We start from the raw sequence: 17,055 nt of genomic DNA on the forward strand, positions 1-17,055 counted from the left end.
CAGTAACTCTGAATGTCAACCTGCTGACCTACCGCAAGACAGAAACTGAAAAACAGCTCTCTTCTGGAGGCAAATTTTGGAGACATAGGAAGTTCAAACTCAACTGACAATAAGTAACTCAGGAGCACAACTGCAGCCTTAGGAGCGCGCCCGAAATTCTGCTCAAGACTAACACCTTTCCCGGGGTCATCACAGTGTGGGTCCAATATGCTCAAAGGTGGCACACACGGTCCGTGGTTTTGGGATGAGGAAGAGTCAGAGAAGATCAGAAGACACCATGGCCATTTGGTACCAGTTTTCATGCCCGACCTCCAGGGAAACTCGGTATTAATTCTCACAGTAAGAGACTGCAGAGAGTGCTGAGGATGACTAGAGCAAGGGTCAGTCTGCTAGGGTCCTCACTCCTCACAGCCTCTCTCACACTGAACACTGGCGTACTGAAGACGTGGGTGCACATCACCCTGAGAGACCAGGGAGACAAACTGAGGCTGACATGAACCAGTCACCCTCAAAATGAGACTGCGACAGTCCAATCATGACCACTCTTGCAGTCATTTGCCACATGACGTAACAAGAGCAAAAACACTCAGTAGCTTTAAAAATAGTTTATTTCCTTCCTCACAGACACACGAGCCTTCTGACCATTGTTTGAGGCACCACAAATTAAATAAAAATGCATATTACAATGCATTTTTCCATGATTCAAGATAAAGTGGATTTTAAAAGCAAATGGATGCCAACTACGGAGGGCTGGGAGGGGCGAGGGTAGGTATCAGTAATGGAGGGCACGCGTTTTTCTGCAGTGTTTACTGAAACAGGCGGTGGTCAGCACGTGTGCCTCCTACGAGCAGTCATTCCAAGCCAGGAGCGGGGCTGTGTCTCTGGGTTTCTCCATCCGTCGAGTGCAGAGCCAAGAATACTTTCTCTAAAGTACAAAGACCTCCCCCCTGGTAGCCTGGGTACCAGTAACAGAATATGATTATTAAACATCTTCAATGTGGTTTTCATTACAAAACAACATGTTTCACATCAAAGCTTCATAATATAATCCAGAGTCAGAATTAGTGTGCCTTTAGAATCTGAAGCCCGGCTGGCTATTTCTGATAATGTTTTTGTTTCTTCCAGTGTTTTTTTCTCTTTTTATAAAGATGCACCCAGTCTCCTGCACAGGAGCACTTGCTCGGAGCACCATGATTGCTTCTTAGCAGCTTCTTCTGGGCTGTCATCCTAATCTGAGGAGAATGGTTCTAATTCCTATTCAGACTTGCTTCTTCCTCCAGATCAGGTTAATGTTGGCCAAATCCCAGGAGATGTCAGGTACCAGCACAGGTTTGTGAGAAGAGGCCCAAAGAATAACTATGAATAATTTCACAATGATCTAGTTAGGAAAACACACAGAAAAAGGAATGATTTCACCTTATCAAAAGCCTCAACTTGAATTTAAACAGGAGATGGAAGTGACAGGGATGAAGTGTTTCCATTGGGATGGGGTGTTCTCTCCAACAGTCGCACCAGAGACGCAGCGATGGCCCGGTGGGTGCCAGGCCTCCTACGGGCCTCCACCCATGGCTTGTGAGGTAGATGCTGACGGCTTGAAGAGAGGTAGGTAAAGTCCAAATTTGTTTTCAATCCCTGCAAATGTTGCAACTGCCAGTTTGTAGCCCCCAACGTGATCAGGATTGGGAGCAGGCAGGGTGATCCTGGATTTAGGAACTGGCTCTGATCCCATGGGTTTCCTACAAGAAGGGAAAATAGAGTGAGAACCTGAGGGTTTTTGTTTAACTTGGTAAAAGCAACATTCAAAAACTGCTAACATCTGGATCATAGAGGAGTTGTGGAATTCTGGTTACTTGTATGTTCCCTTTGGAAATGAATCTGATAACATGATTTCAGTATTTTCCTACGTCTCTTCTACTTCATCACAGGGACTAAAAGGACATACCTTTCTGGATGACCACAGAGTATTAGAAGCAGCTGAAGTTTAGCAAGCTACTTACACTCCTCCAAAATCAATGTAGAACCATCGCTGGAGCAATTCATAGGTCAGCAAAGTCACACCAAACTGGGGGGAGGACCGAAACACACGAGCTTGGGGGGAGAATAGGAAGTAACGGACATGGGTTAAGATTTTAAAACTTCGCCTGATACCAAAGGTTTAATTAAGAGCAAATTATCTCCATACCGCCAGCCCCTTTCCACAAAGCTTTCGGGCCTTCCTCGCGCAGGATCTTCCGAAAGCAATCTATCACTCCGCTGTAAGTGGTCTGGCCAGCCCGGGCGGCCACCTGTAATCGCGTCTTGATGACATCAGCAGGGGTCACCAGTGAGGCTGCAGGCATACCTGCCAGAAAAGACAACACCTTTGCAGTCGGGTCACGCTCTCACTGCGTAAAAGCAACTGTGCCGTGCACTGCCGGCCGTGGAAAGAAAGCTAAGGCTGGGATCGAGCCAAAGGCCTGTTCGCTGTCGCCTCTGGGAAAGGCAGCTGTGACTCTGGTCCGCAGGCGTGGAGGCTCCACCACACCTAATGGAGTACACGCCTCGCCTCTCCGTCCCCAGACCACCAACCTCCATCTGTCACGCTTATATTCTTACAGTCTCAGGAATTATAGATCAACACAACTTCAAATGGTTGAAAACAAATGGAGAACGATTTTGGGGGTTTTTTCTGTTGTTGTTGTTTTACCTTTTTTTTTGCTTTCCTGTTGAAATCAGAGTTATTGGGTCTGATTTTTCAGAGGTGAAGCTTGTTATCCGTTTCCTCTTCCTGCTTCTCTGCGGCTGCTGGCAGTCAGCGGAGGTGCCTTCTCACACACATTCAACCACTCGCACCCTCCAAACCCTAACCTCTCCGGTTACACCAGAAAAGACTTTACTGATAGCTAAACAAACATTGTGTGTGTGTGTGTGTGTGTGTGTGTGTATGCATGTGTGAAGGGGGGGTGACCTGAGGGGGAGGCACCCACAGATAATACTTTAGGACTCCTCTTTCCTATGACTGACATCTCCCGAAAAAAATATCTGCCAGAAATCTTAAAATTTATACTGGCTGATAATCAATGAAAAAGAAAACAGCAACAACGACAACAACAAAACCCTCCCAGAATTACCAATGGGAAATTTTTCTACAGTCATTTTATCCAAACTGGGGCAGCCCATGTTTAGATTTTTTAAAAGCGAGACTGTACTCAGAAGACACTGTCTCTTATGGTTTTATTACTTTTCCATTATGAACCTATTCCAAACCAAATTGGTCAAATGCAGATGCATAAATCTCCTTTGCTTTTTTTAAGGCTTAATAATTCTGTAAGAATTTCGGTCCAAACCAACGTGGTCTGGCTCGCAGCTCCATCTCATCCTTCTAAGAGACAGCTTTAAAGTTACAGGGTGTGCGTGCACGCCCGGGGGAATCCGCATAGTACACGTTTGCATTTGTATCGCTAAGCGGTATCTTCTCCTCTTCCATCTTTCCCAAGGCTCCTCAACCATTCATCTGAACGGTTTTTATGAAACACATGGCATCTTTGCATGTGAAAAAGCTCGCTTTATATCCAGCGCTTCACTGGATAAGTCATACTGAATTTCCTATTAGCTTAGAGGAATTATTTTAACTTTAAGCCAGGAATTTATCCTCCAACATAATGGAAGGAAACATGAAAAATGCTTAGAAACCCACTGTGTTCACACCACCAATTTTGTTTCACTTCCTGGTTTAGAAAGAGTTTAGCAAGGCTGTCGGCTTTAGACATGTAATAAAATCCTTCTTACAAGGGTGGGCAGGCATGGCAGAGTGTGACTGTGAAAGACACACAAGCAATAAAATGGGTAACAAGTTTCCTTCAGTTAGGGTAGTTTTCATAAATAGCTACTTGCTATGAAAAGAGAGAGAAGTACTGGGGAGGGCAGGGAGGAAAGACACTGATCAGTGGAATAAGAATGCTAAGGGAAACGTGTAAGATGTTTAATAAGCTGTCTGGCAAAACTGATTGGGGTGTGTGGGTGCGTGTGTGTGAAGTGGGGGCGGGTGCTGGAAACGGGGCAGCCTGCACAGGACTCTCATCCTCTCTACCACCAGCTCCCACCTCTCCCTGGAGGACAGCTGCTAGGGCTGCGGAGGGGCGGAGTACATCCCTGTGGACGGGATTTCTGGTGTGGAGACTTGCTAAATTCACCGGGAGAACAACATCAGGCTGCTCCACAGCTAGGCCGGGAAGGCAGCATTTACCAGGAAGAGCTTGGCTTCCGGACGTGTGTTGATTTGGGGGATCAGGGATGGAAAAGGCTCAAAGCAACTTTGCCTGGTTTCTTCCGGCTTGCTTAAGGATAAGATGACGCTGATCAAGAGGTCAAGTTTCCTCTGGTCCCAAAGATGGGAGAGCAAGAGGAGGCTAGGAAGCAGGGACGGGACCCACCTCACACCTGATGCTTCAGTGATGAGACACATGATGAGATCTTCGGACCGCGTACTATGTATGACAGGGATGTTCTCCAGCCAATCAAAAAAATGATAACTCTTTAAGGGGCTGCCCAGTAGCTAGACAGGAGAAGTTTGTTTACCACAAAAAGAAAGCATGATTGGCAAAATACAACTTTGGTACAAGGACATATTATTGTATAACACAGGGGATATAGCCAATATTTTACAATAATTACAAATGGAATATAACCTTTAAAAATTGTGAATCACTATGCTGTACGTATGAAACATATAATACTATATATAACCTGTGCCTCAAAAAAAAGACCCCAGCAAAGACCAATAAACATATAAGACCAAAAAAAACAAAAACAAAAACAAATCTGGGGGGAGTCAGCCTTAATTTTAACAAATATTCCATTAGTATTTGTAAAAAAAAAAATTGCTTCTCTGTTTATGGGACACAAAAGTTAACAGCTATTTATTTGGGAATCAAGGTTAAGAGTTTGCCAAAATCCCTTTGCACCCTTATGTACATTATCTACATGATGTATCAGTTGCTAAGAAAAGCATAAAGATTTTCATTTAGAAAGAGAAAATATCACATTATCGTCATACTTCTAACTTGAGGTTTTATAAGACAACATTATGTCGATACTACAGTGAGGCTCCTTGGTGAATTTTATGTAAGTGTGAAATACGCCTCTGTGCCTCTGAAAGCTGTTTTTAAACCCTGAATTCCATTCAGTTTGACATTAATATTGCTACACTTGCTTATCGTTGGTATTTGCCAGGTACATATTTTTCCATCCATTCTCTTTCCATCTTTCTATGTCACTGTTTTCTCAAACTTCAAATGACTAGATTTCCTTTCACAACTTAGCTAAAAGCGTTAGCTTTCACTGGGGGCACTGAAGGCATTCAGCGGTGGCTCGGAGGCGATTCCGGCCATCCTGGGTTGGGGTTCCAGTTTTTATTTTCTCTGCTTCTAGGTGCTTCCCTTTTGATTTCACCCTTTCCTGACTCAGTTCAACTGAATAATGTGTTTGCTGCACAGGTGTGACAGTTTCAGTGTGTGCAACTGATGAGCCCTGACGTCTTCTCTGCAAGTTGAGGACCCGGCGCCTCACCCGCCCCCCAGCTTTGTCTTCCTTTCTGTTGCCTGCCTCCCAGTGACCCTTCCTGGATAAAAAACACAAACCAAAGTGAGCAGTTATTCAGACCGACTCTAGGGTTTAACTTTGATTTGCTCAGTTTGGTACATCCCACATTCTCCTCTTTCTTAAATTCTCTTACATTCCTTTTGCCTCCCAGAGGTCTGTGGGGGTCCCTGAGCCCTGGCTGGGAGGGACCCCCTTGGGACTGGCACTCACTCCTGAAGGCGAGTGCACCCACTGGGAAGGAGACCAGTTCACGCCCTCCCTTCTGGTTGTGAGGGAACCTGGCACCATGGACGAGCGGCCAGTCTTCCATTACTGGTTTGTTTTCTGTCCTCTTTTCCTTATCCTTCTCCCTGGGTAAGTCCTACTAAACAGACGTTAGACCTCCTGGGCTCATCTTACATCTCTCTTAAATCTTCTATTATTTCTCATCTCTGTACTTGTGATCCATGTACAGTTGCTCAGTCATGTCCAACTCTTTGTGACCCCAAGGACCATAGCACGCTGGGCTCTTTCTGTCCATGGGATTTCCCAGGCAAGAATACTGGAGTGGGTTGCCATTTCCTGCTCCAGGGGATCTTCCTTACCCAGGGATCGAATGCACATCTCTGGCATTGCAGGCGGATTCTTCATCAGTGAGCCACCTGGGAAGCCCCATTTGTGATCCATATTCTAGAGGGTTTTGTTTCTTTTCTCCCACGCCTTTATTTCCCATGTGTCAAATCTGGTGTTTTTCTATGGACTTTTAATTCTAGCCATCTTTTCATTAACTTTCGAGAAAGCTTCCTGACTGGTTGTTTCTTTCAAATCTGAGGACCTTAATTATAGTTCTTAAAAGTTCTGCTCTGTTCCCTGAACAGCCTGCTTTCTCTGTCATTCTTCTACATACTTAGCTTATTGCTCCTTCTTGTCTGAGGACCCCTGGCTGTCTACTGGCATTCAAGTTCAAAGGCCAGGCTGATGAGTGCTGTGGATGGCTCCCGCTGCACCTGGGTCAGCCTCACCCACAGGGCTGGTGACACAGGTTTTGTGAAATGGGTGAGGCCTGGCAACTGGACAGGAGTTAAAGATAGGCCTACAGGGCAGGGACCTTCCAAGTCCTGCACGTGGGATACTTCACGCTGGGCGTAGAAGGAATTATTTCCTACCCTTCTTTGGAAGAGATGCCATTAGTTCATTTCTCCCCCTCCCTGTGACTTTGGTAAAGGTCTGGAATTACCATAAACCTTGCCCTGGTCTCCGTTCTTTACAACTGCCCTCTCCAGGTAAGTGTTTCCTTTCTTTAGAACACAGCTCTAGGCTTTTAGCGGGGATTCAAATATTGCCTGAAGCTTCACATAAAAAGGAGAAGAGAGAGGAGCAAGCCGACCTTCCCGCAGTAAATGAAGTTCCTTAACTCGTGTTAACCATTTACCCTACAACCTCCCTCCCACACTCCAGGCATTTTATCCATTGTTCACTTGGAGGTTCAAATTATCTGGTTCTGATCTGACAATAAAGGACAGAAATGGTACGGACCTAACAGAAGCAGAAGATATTAAGAAGAGATGGCAAGAATACACAGAAGAACTGTATAAAAAAGATCTTCATGACCCAGATAACCACGATGGTGTGATCACTCACCTAGAGCCAGACATCCTGGAATGCAGTCAAGTGGGCCTTAGGAAGCATCATTATGAACAAAGCTAGTAGAGGAGATAGAATTCCAGTTGAGCTATTTCAAATCCTAAAAGATGATGCTGTGAAAGTGCTGCACTCAATAAGCCAGCAAATTTGGAAAACTCAGCAGTGGCCACAGGACTGGAAAAGGTCAGTTTTCATTCCAATCCCAAAGAAAGGTAATGCTCAAAATTCTCTAAGCTAGGCTTCAACAGTACATGAACCGTGAACTTCCAGATGTTCAAGCTGGATTTAGAAAAGGCAGACAAACCAGAGAGCAATTGCCAACATCTGTTGGATCACTGAAAAAGTGAGAGAGTTCCAGAAAAACATCTACTTCTGCTTTATTGACTATGCCAAAGCCTTTGACTGTGTGGATCGCAACAAACTGAGGAAAATTCTTAAAGAGATGGGAACACCAGACCACCTGACTTGCCTCCTGAGAAATCTGTATGCAGGTCAGAAAGCAACGGTTAGAACTGGACATGGAACAACAGACTGGTTCCAAATTGGGAAATGAGTACATCAAGGCTGTGTATTTTTACCTTGCTTATTTGATTTATATGCAGAGTACATCATGAGAAATCCTGGGCTGGATGAAGCACAAGCTGGAATCAAGACTGCCTGGAGAAATATCAATAACCTCAGTTATGCAGATGACACTTTGCTTTATGGCAGAAAGCGAAGAAGAACTAAAAAGCCTTTTGATGAAAGTGAAAGAGGAGAGTGAAAAAGTTGGCTTAAAACTCAACATTCAGAAAACTAAGATCATGGCAACCGGTCCCATCACTTCATGTCAAATAGATGGGGAAACAGTTCAGGTCACTTGCTGTTTCTGACTCTTTGCGACCCCATGGACTGCAGCACACCAGGCTTCCCTGTCCATCACCAACTCCCGGGGTTTACTCAGACTCATGTCTGTTGAGCCGGTATGACATCCAACCATCTCATCCTCTGTCATCCCTTTCTCCTCCTGCCTTCAATCTTTCCCAGCATCAGGGTCTTTTCAAATGAGTCAGTTCTTCACATCAGGTGGCCAAAGTATTGGAGTTTCAGCTACAATATCAGTCCTTCCAATGAATATTCAGGACTAATCTCCTTTAGGATGGGCTGGTTGGATCTCCTTACAGTCCAAGGGACTCTCAAGAGTCTTCTCCAACACCACAGTTCAAAAGCATCAGTTCTTCAGCGCTCAGCTTTCTTCACAGTCCAACTCTCACATCCATACATGACTGACTACTGGAAAAACCATAGCCTTGACTAGATGGACCTTTGTCAGCAAAGTAATGTCTCTGTTTTTTAATATGCTGTCTAGGTTGGTCATGACTTTTCTTCCAAGGAGCAAGTGTCTTTTAATTTCATGGCTGTAGTCACCATCTACAGTGATGTTGGAGCCCCCCAAAATAAAGTCAGCCACTGTTTCCAGTTTCCCCATCTATTTGTCATGAAGTGATGGGACCAGATGCCATGATCTTAGTTTTCTGAATGTTGAGTTTTAAGCCAACTTTTTCACTCTCCTCTTTCACTCTCATCAAGAGGCTCTTTACTTCTTTGCTTTCTGCCATAAGGGTGGTGTCATCTGCATATCTGAGGTTATTGATATTTCTCCGGGCAGTCTGGATTCCAGCTTGTGCTTCATCTAGCCCAGCATTTCTCATGATGTACTCCTCATATAAGTTAAATAAGCAGGGTGACAGTACACAGCCTTGATGTACTCCTTTCCCGATTGGAACCAGTCTGTTCCAAATCAGACTGGAAACAATTCAATGGAAACAGTGACAGACTTTATTTTCTGGGCTCCAAAATCACTGCAGATGGTGACTGAAGCCATGAAATTAAAAGACACTTGCTCCTTGGAAGAAAAGTTATAACCAACCTAGAAAGCATATTAAAAAGCAGAGACATTACTTTGCTGACAAAGTTCCGTGTAGTCAAAGCTATGGTTTTTCCAGTTGTCATGTATGGATGTGAGAGGTGGACTATAAAGAAAGCCGAGCACTAAAAATTGATGCTTTTGAACTGTGGTGTTGGAGAAGACTCTTGAGAGTCCCTTGGACAGCAAGGAGATCCAACCAGCCCATCCTAAAGGAGTTCAGTCCTGAATATTCATTGGAAGGACTGATGTTGAAGCTGAAACTCCAATACTTTGGCTACTTGATGTGAAGAACTGACTCATTTGAAGAGACCCTGATGCTGGGAAAGATTGAAGGCGGAAGGAGAAAGGGACAGCAGAGGATGAGATGGTTGGACGGCATCACCGACTCAATGGACATGAGTTTGTCAACTCCAGGAGTTGGTGATGGACAGGGAAGCCTAGTGTGCTGCAGTCCATGGGGTCGCAAAGAGTCGGACATGACTGAGCGACTGAACTGGACTGAGCGACTGAACTGAACTGATCTGACATTAATAAAAGCAGCTTCTCCTGCCTGTGTTTTGGGCTATGGCATTTTTTTGTCATTTCAAGTTTGGATTGGCTGTCTTCTGAAGGCTAGTACTAATAAGGATTTATGGAAACTATTTTCTAACATTTTAAGGTATCTGCGAGGCAAGATTGATGAACATGCTCAGTCCATTACCTTTATCCACCTTCTCTACTACTTTTTTTTTAAGGATCTAAGAATTGCTTTAAATTATCCTAAGCTCTATGTCTACATAATTTAAAAATTGCTATATTTTATATAATTATGTGCCAATGGTACTTTTCTCCTAACTCAATTCTTCTAATACATTTGTGAAAGCATCGTGATCAGTCACACTCATAACTCTCCCGTATCTGTACTTTCAACAGCTGTTAAAGATATTTCTGAATTGCTACTTAAACTAATTAATTCAACGATCACAGGACCATCACTGCAGTCTGACTTGTTCCTCTACCTCAGCACTCTGAAATTAAGACCCTCTGGGATGAGCTGCTCTGTAATATTTGATAAGTATTAGATATCCTTCATTTGATATTATCCATAAAGCACTTTGAAATGCCCTTCTTTAATCAAAAAAGCAACACTTAATTAGAGTGAATTAGACCTTGTTTCCTTAATTTCAGGTCCCTGGCATCAACCCTCACCTTCTGACACGTGAAGCACTTTGGCTAATGAACATAAATTCAAACAGCCGTTAGTCTTAACCCAATCCTGTGAATTAAGAGAGATGTTCCCAGTATTTAAAGATCTTCCAAGTTTATAACCAGATATGCTAAGTCGCTTCAGTCTTGTCCGACTCTGTGCGACCCCATAGACGGCAGCCCACCAGGCTCCGCCATCCTGGGATTCTCCAGGCAAGAACACTCGAGTGGATTGCCATTTCCTTCTCCAATGCATGAAAGAGAAAGTGAAAGTCAAGTCGCTCAGTCGTGTCCAACTCTTAGCAACCCCACGGACTGCAGCCTACCAGGCTCCTCTGTCCATGGATTTTCCAGGCAAGAGTACTGGAGTGGGGTGCCACTGCCTTCTCCAATAACCAGATATATACAGACCCAAAAAACTGTAATATTCTCTACATTTTAAGATACCGACAACTACCTGTTATGTTAAAAAGTTGCATATTACTAAAGCAACCTAACTTTAAATCAAAACAAATTTTTTGGAGAAAGGTAATACTTACTGAATAACTAAAATTCCTGTCAAAACATAAAAGGGGAAAATCATAATCACTGAACCCAGATGGATCTTATGTATAATAGCATTGTCCAACAAAAAATATATGTAGCCTGTATAAGAGATCAACTGAAGTATAAAATATAAAAATTATATTTTGTATAAAAATGTTTATTCTGTCACATAAAAGTAGTACTGAGACATTTCTCATAATAAATAAGTTAGTGGTCAATTACTATTCCTTACAGCTTATTTTGAGATCAGATTCCCTCCTTTCTCTTAATGATAACAAAGATCACTTTGGCCTTCGAACCTACCTACTCCCCAGGCTTTGTGACTATGCACCCCATCAACATGTCCTCTCCCGATTCATTTTTAGATATTTTAATTTGGATTTTCAGGTAAATAATCATTTTCAAATAATGACAGACTCATTTCTTCTAATACTTATGACTGTTACTTCCCTTTCACGTTTACCATATTGACTGGCACCTCCAAAACAAGGCTCAAAAACAGGGTAACCAAAACCTTCTTAATTTTAATGAGACTGGAGGTCATGACATTTGCCATGGCTTCTGATATTTGTTATGAAATTAAGGAAGTCGCTCAGTTCTCCTTACACAGTTGATACAGACTTGTGGAATATTCAAGATCATCAAGCTTTGTGGCTGATCTGTCCTTTTGAGAAAAACACCAATGACAACCTCTGTCTTACATATCACCCTGCCTTACAGGGAAGGGGAGGTGGACAGTAAGATGGAAGGAGTCCTTCCATGGTCACAGTGCAGCTCGCTCCCAAATGGGCCTCAGTGGTCTTCCCCTCCTGATGTTCTGACCTCTGCCTCTCTGTCGTCTCCGTGACATTACAGAGGCTGATCAGAATGACCGATGGGACAGTGTGGAAATGAAGGGGTGTGACTGTTCATAAAGACACTGCAACTTCTGCTTTCTCTTCTTCTCTCCTACCCCTCCCTCATCTTGCTCTGGGGGAAGCCAGCGGCCGTGGCATGAGGACACCCAAGGAGCCACAGAGCAGCCACGTGGCAAGGAATCAATGGACCAGCCAAAGCCATGTGATCGAGCCATCCTGAAAATGCTTCCTCCACCCCGGCCAGGCCTTCCGGAGCCCTGGCTGACATCCCTACAACAGACTTGAGCTAGAGGGCACCCACAGAAGCTGCTCCTGACCCACAGATCCTGGCATAATAAACATATGTTGTTTTAAGCTGGTAAGTTTTGGCATAATGTGTTATGTGGTAACCAATAACTAATACAGATGGTATCTGGAGAACAACTCTGAAAGATGATAGGATGGTTAGAGGGCTAAAATAATAGCAGCATGGGGATATAAACCAGTATGCCTTTAAATAATATATATATATATATATTTTTTTTCACCAGCAAACTCATTTCAGAGAATTTATGTCTCCCAAAGAAATGATCTAAAACAGAGAAAAGTCTTTTGCGCAAAGATGTTTAACAATATTATGTATTTACATTTTTTCTGAAAAAAAGTTTATCATCTAAGATTGACGATGATGTAAGCATGCGGCAATTAAAAATTTCGTTTACAAAGTTTTAAATTAAGAAAATTAATACTAGTACTGAACATTCAAAAATACTTAATAGAAAAAAATTAAAAAATAATAAAAATACTTATTATGTCCCAGGTTCTTTCCTGGATCTTTGTACCTATTAATTCACTTGATCTTCATAATAGTCTTATGAGACTAAGACTATTCATAGCTCCATCCATAGGTGGAGAAACAAACAGAGAGACATTAAGTAACTCATTTGGGTCACATAGCTTTCAGTGGGGAAACTGGAATTTGAACCTAGATAGCCTGAGCCCACAGCACCTGCCGTCTTTCATTTTGCCATGATGGTGACCAACGCTTCAGAAATGACAGTGAGTGAATAACATACCCACAGTGTGATCACAGCCCTGTTAAAAACCACCCAAGGGGCAGAAATGAGCAAAAATGTTAAATGATGATTATCTTAGGTTCATAGAATAATGGAGTTGTTGTTGTTTAGTCTCTAAATCGTGTCCCACTCTTTGGCGACCCCATGGACTGTAGCCCTCCAGGCTCCTCTATCCATGGGATTTTCCAGGCAAGAATACTGGAGTGGGGTGCCACTTTCTGCTCCAGGGGATCTTCCCAATGCAGGGATTGAACCCATGGCTCCTACACTGGCAGGTGGATTCTAAGTGGTATGCTAGTTTTCCCCAGTAGGTCCTACTGGTAAGCTGGTAAGTTTCTCACTTATTTTGGGTAAGTGATTTGAAATAAATGGTATTATAACCTTTGGGCTCAAAACATTATCATTTATACATCTGTAAATGACATATAAAGGAGACAGTGAGTTGATGTGGCCAAACAGGCATTAAAACTGGGAATTCTATGCTCTAGTTATAAAATCATGATTTTCTGATGTAGGTAGAGTAATCTCACTGTGGATTCATATAATAAGGCTTCCTGAACTGCCAGGTAAGGACAACCCTGCCTCATACAGTAATATCACCACCTTTGAAGAAAAACGATTAACCAAGAATTTAAGGCTTTGTCACCCTGCTTATTTAACATATATGCAGAGTACATCATGAGAAATGCTGGGCTGGAAGAAGCACAAGCTGGAATCAAGATTGCCGGGAGAAATATCAATAACCTCAGATATGCAGATGACACCACCCATATGGCAGAAAATGAAGAGGAACTAAAAATAAAAAGCTTCTTGATGAAGGTGAAAGAGGAGAGTGAAAAAGTTGGCTTAAAACTCAACATTCAGAAAACGAAGATCATGGCATCCGGTCCCATCACTTCATGGCAAATCGATGGGGAAACAGTGGAAACAGTGTCAGACTTTATTTTTGGGGGCTCCAAAATCACTGCAGATGGTGACTGCAGCCATGAAATTAAAAGACGCTTACTCCTTGGAAGGAAAGTCATGACCAACCTAGATAGCATATTGAAAAGCAGAGACATTACTTTGCCAACAAAGGTCCGTCTAGTCAAGGCTATGGTTTTTCCAGTGGTCATGTATGGATGTGAGAGTTGGACTGTGAAGAAAGCTGAGCGCCAAAGAATTGACTGCTTTGAACTGTGGTGCTGGAGAAGACTCTTGAGAGTCCCTTGGACAGCAAGGAGATCCAACCAGTCCATTCTGAAGGAGATCAGCCCTGGGATTTATCTGGAAGGAAGGATGCTAAAGCTGAAACTCCAGTACTTTGGCCATCTCATGTGAAGAGTTGACTCATTGGAAAAGACCCTGATGCTGGGAGGGATTGGGGGCAGGAGGAGAAGGGGACGACAGAGGATGAGATGCCTGGACGGCAGCACTGACTCGATGGACGTGAGTCTGAGTGAACTCTGGGAGTTGGTGATGGACAGGGAGGCCTGGCGTGCTGCGATTCATTGATTGCAAAGAGTCGGACACGACTGAGCGACTGAACTGAACTGAACTGGTGACTCGGATGGTAAAGAATCTGCCTGAAATGTAGGAGACCCGGGTTTGATCCCTGGGTCAGGAAGATCCCCTGGAGAAGGAAATGGCAACCCACTCCAGTATTCTTGCCTGGAGAATCCTATGGACAGAAGAGCCTAGTGGGCTATAGCCCAAGGGGTCGTGAAGAGTCAGACACAACTGAGCAACTAACGCCTTCACTTCGTGAGCTTGTGGCTCAGATGGTAAAGAATCTGCCTGCAATGCAGGAGACCTGGGTTCAAGATGGACATGACTGAGCACAGCACCCAACAGAATAGTAGGAATTTAAAGAGTAGTTCCAGGGGTTCCTGCCTCCAGGGCTCCTCAGGCTACAGGCAGGACACAGGGGGTCACAAGACTGGAGAAAGTTTCTCAAAGCAGGGGGTAGGTCTCCAGAGAGGCAAGCCACACGTCTGAGGAGAGCACCCCCTGTGTGGAAACTTTGAAGCCAGGCACCCCATGACTGCCTCAAGGTCTGTTAGCTCATTACATGTTTGTCACCGCCCGGGGAGATAATCCAGATTGTTCTACCCTTGGAGTCTCTAAACAAGGAGCCGCCTCAAAGAGCACAGTCATTCCTGTTGGGGCTATAACCAGATTTCCTCAAGGGATTTACATTGGGAATGGAAAAGCCAACTTCCGCATCTGTTTTCTTCCTTTCATACTTGCACAGTAGCACTAGAGAAGACAGTCACTTCTCGCTGAGATTCAGTACATGCACAAACTCCAATCTTATAACCTTACACAGCTAGCTGGAATCGGACCCAAGCAGCTTCCAGTTCCACTACATTTCTTTTCTCTCGATGAGGATAACTATTGCTTAAATTTCCTGGATGAGCTTTTATGTATTACTTCGGTTAGACACTTTTAGGGCTCAGGTATTGACATTTAAGGGATTCCCTGGTGGCTCAGACGGTAAAGTGTCTGCCCACAATGTGGGAGAGCCGGGTTCAACCCCTGGGTCGGGAAGATCCCCTGGAGAAGGAAACAGCACCCCACTCCAGTACTCTTGCCTGGAAAATTCCATGGATGGAGGAGCCTAGTGGGCTACAGTCCATGGGGTCACAAAGAGTTGGACACGACTGAGTGACTTCACTTTCTTTTTCTCACATTAACATTAAAAAAAAAAAAAGTCTGACGGAATAGTTCTTGTTCTTACACTAGTAAATGAAACCCGCGAAAGGATATGAGCTTGAATTGGAATCTGACAATGTTACAAAATGCACCGATCTTTAACGAGCCCCCCCCACCTTTTTTTTTTGGTGGTGGTAGGCGGGGAGGTAGTTAACAAATGAAGCTTGTCTAACAGCCAGATCTGCCAGAAGTAAGATTCACTTCTTTCCCTTTCTTTTCAGGAGCTCTTCAAAGCAATCTTTGGCCATCTCACATCAGGAACTAAGCAAAGACCCCGGCGCAGGGGCATGGGTGGGAGCAGAGCTCCAAGGACACTCACCGGCTATGGCGCCAGCTAAGAGCAGGCTTCCAGGGCTGATCTGCCCATCTTCGTTTGCAAGGGCTGCCTTCACATGAGCGTAGCACGGGAAGTAGATGGCCGAGAAAGGAATGTCCCGCAGAAAGCAAGCTTTGGCACCCTGTGTGTTTGCAAAGGAAGAGAAACCACATGAAACACATATCCCATTGAGAAGATCAAGCTTCTTTGGAACTTCCCTCAGAACAAAATATTCCTGGAGAAGACCAAATGTGTACTTACAAGCTGAAAGGGGAATGGAAAAAAGTATACATAACCCGGATTCTGCAAGTAATAAGTCAGAATTTTGTAATTTAAAATAAAGCATTTTATTGCATGGTATGAGCAAGAAGGGAGAGTTCTTCCTTATTCTCAGGGTAAGATTTTGGTGAAAACGGTTTTGGAACTCTGCCTGCAACATCCTTTTAAATCCCTAACTGAGGGCAGGTCACTGGCATTTCAAGGAGGATTTGTTCTCAGAAGGTAGGCATCAACAATCAAGATGCCTCTTCGTTATACACCTGGAAGTGGGCAAATTATAGAGGTGGCAGGGCAAGGGGGTTGTTTTTTGTATTGTTTTTGAGACTCTCATGAAAATGTTGGATTTTTTCCCAGAAAAAATTACACATATGTAAAAAATTATATACCTTTTCAAGGGGTTCATGGATCCCCCAATTTATTCATGTACTTACCCTACTCTCCAGGGTCTATGAAATGTTGATAAATGCCTGTACTAAAACCTTAAAATGTTTATAATAATTCCTGTACATTTAAGAGCTCTGTGTAGAACAATTAGCAGCTAAGGCAAGGTCTTCACCAAATCATTTCTGGTGCCAAAATAATGCTATGGGGAGGCCTTGAAAATTGATGCATGCCCAGAAATATGATATAAAATTCTACCAAAAACCACAAGACATATAATGTGTTTTAGGTAGGCTAAATGGGAAGGAAGCCCCCCTTTTCAACACCATTTCTTTCACAGATTTCTAATACCTAAAAATTTTCACCAAATTGAGAGATTCTTCAAAGACAGGAATGAATCCATTCGATTCCACAGATCTAGCCAAGCCCAGTGACATTTATTGAGATCTAGTGATGTTGGATCTCGGCTATTAGCCTGATGCCAGGCTTCAGTCTGTCAAAGCTCCTTAACACTACACATCTGTTATCGTAGCCTTTCCTTCTCTAACATCCGAATTATACTCCTGACTCACACTGAGCTTGTGGGTAATAAAACCCTTAGTCTTTTTCATAGGAACTGCTATTAACATA

General features: G+C 43.6%; 1 protein-coding gene and 1 long non-coding RNA gene across 5 annotated transcripts in view; one reads left to right on the forward strand and one right to left on the reverse strand.

Annotated features, from left to right (window-relative positions):
• Positions 1–590: 590 nt before the first annotated feature.
• SLC25A13 (solute carrier family 25 member 13) overlaps positions 591–17,055 on the reverse strand; it is a 231,063-nt gene continuing 214,598 nt past the window's right edge. For all 4 annotated transcript variants that reach the window (XM_070787512.1, XM_070787511.1, XM_070787513.1 and 1 more), the window contains 4 exons: positions 15,769–15,907; positions 2,183–2,341; positions 1,998–2,088; positions 591–1,736 (listed from right to left, as the gene is read on the reverse strand). In XM_070787512.1, the coding sequence (XP_070643613.1) occupies positions 1,550–1,736; positions 1,998–2,088; positions 2,183–2,341; positions 15,769–15,907 (576 nt within the window). In that variant the 3' untranslated portion in view covers positions 591–1,549. The remainder of the gene's footprint in view (positions 1,737–1,997; positions 2,089–2,182; positions 2,342–15,768; positions 15,908–17,055) is intronic.
• Positions 11,593–16,135, forward strand: LOC109558228 (uncharacterized). The gene is made up of 2 exons (XR_002180627.2): positions 11,593–12,058; positions 15,671–16,135. It is a non-coding gene; the product is annotated as an uncharacterized lncRNA (long non-coding RNA).

Source organism: Bos indicus, chromosome 4 (assembly GCF_029378745.1).
Source record: "Bos indicus isolate NIAB-ARS_2022 breed Sahiwal x Tharparkar chromosome 4, NIAB-ARS_B.indTharparkar_mat_pri_1.0, whole genome shotgun sequence".
Lineage (NCBI taxonomy): Eukaryota > Metazoa > Chordata > Mammalia > Artiodactyla > Bovidae > Bos > Bos indicus.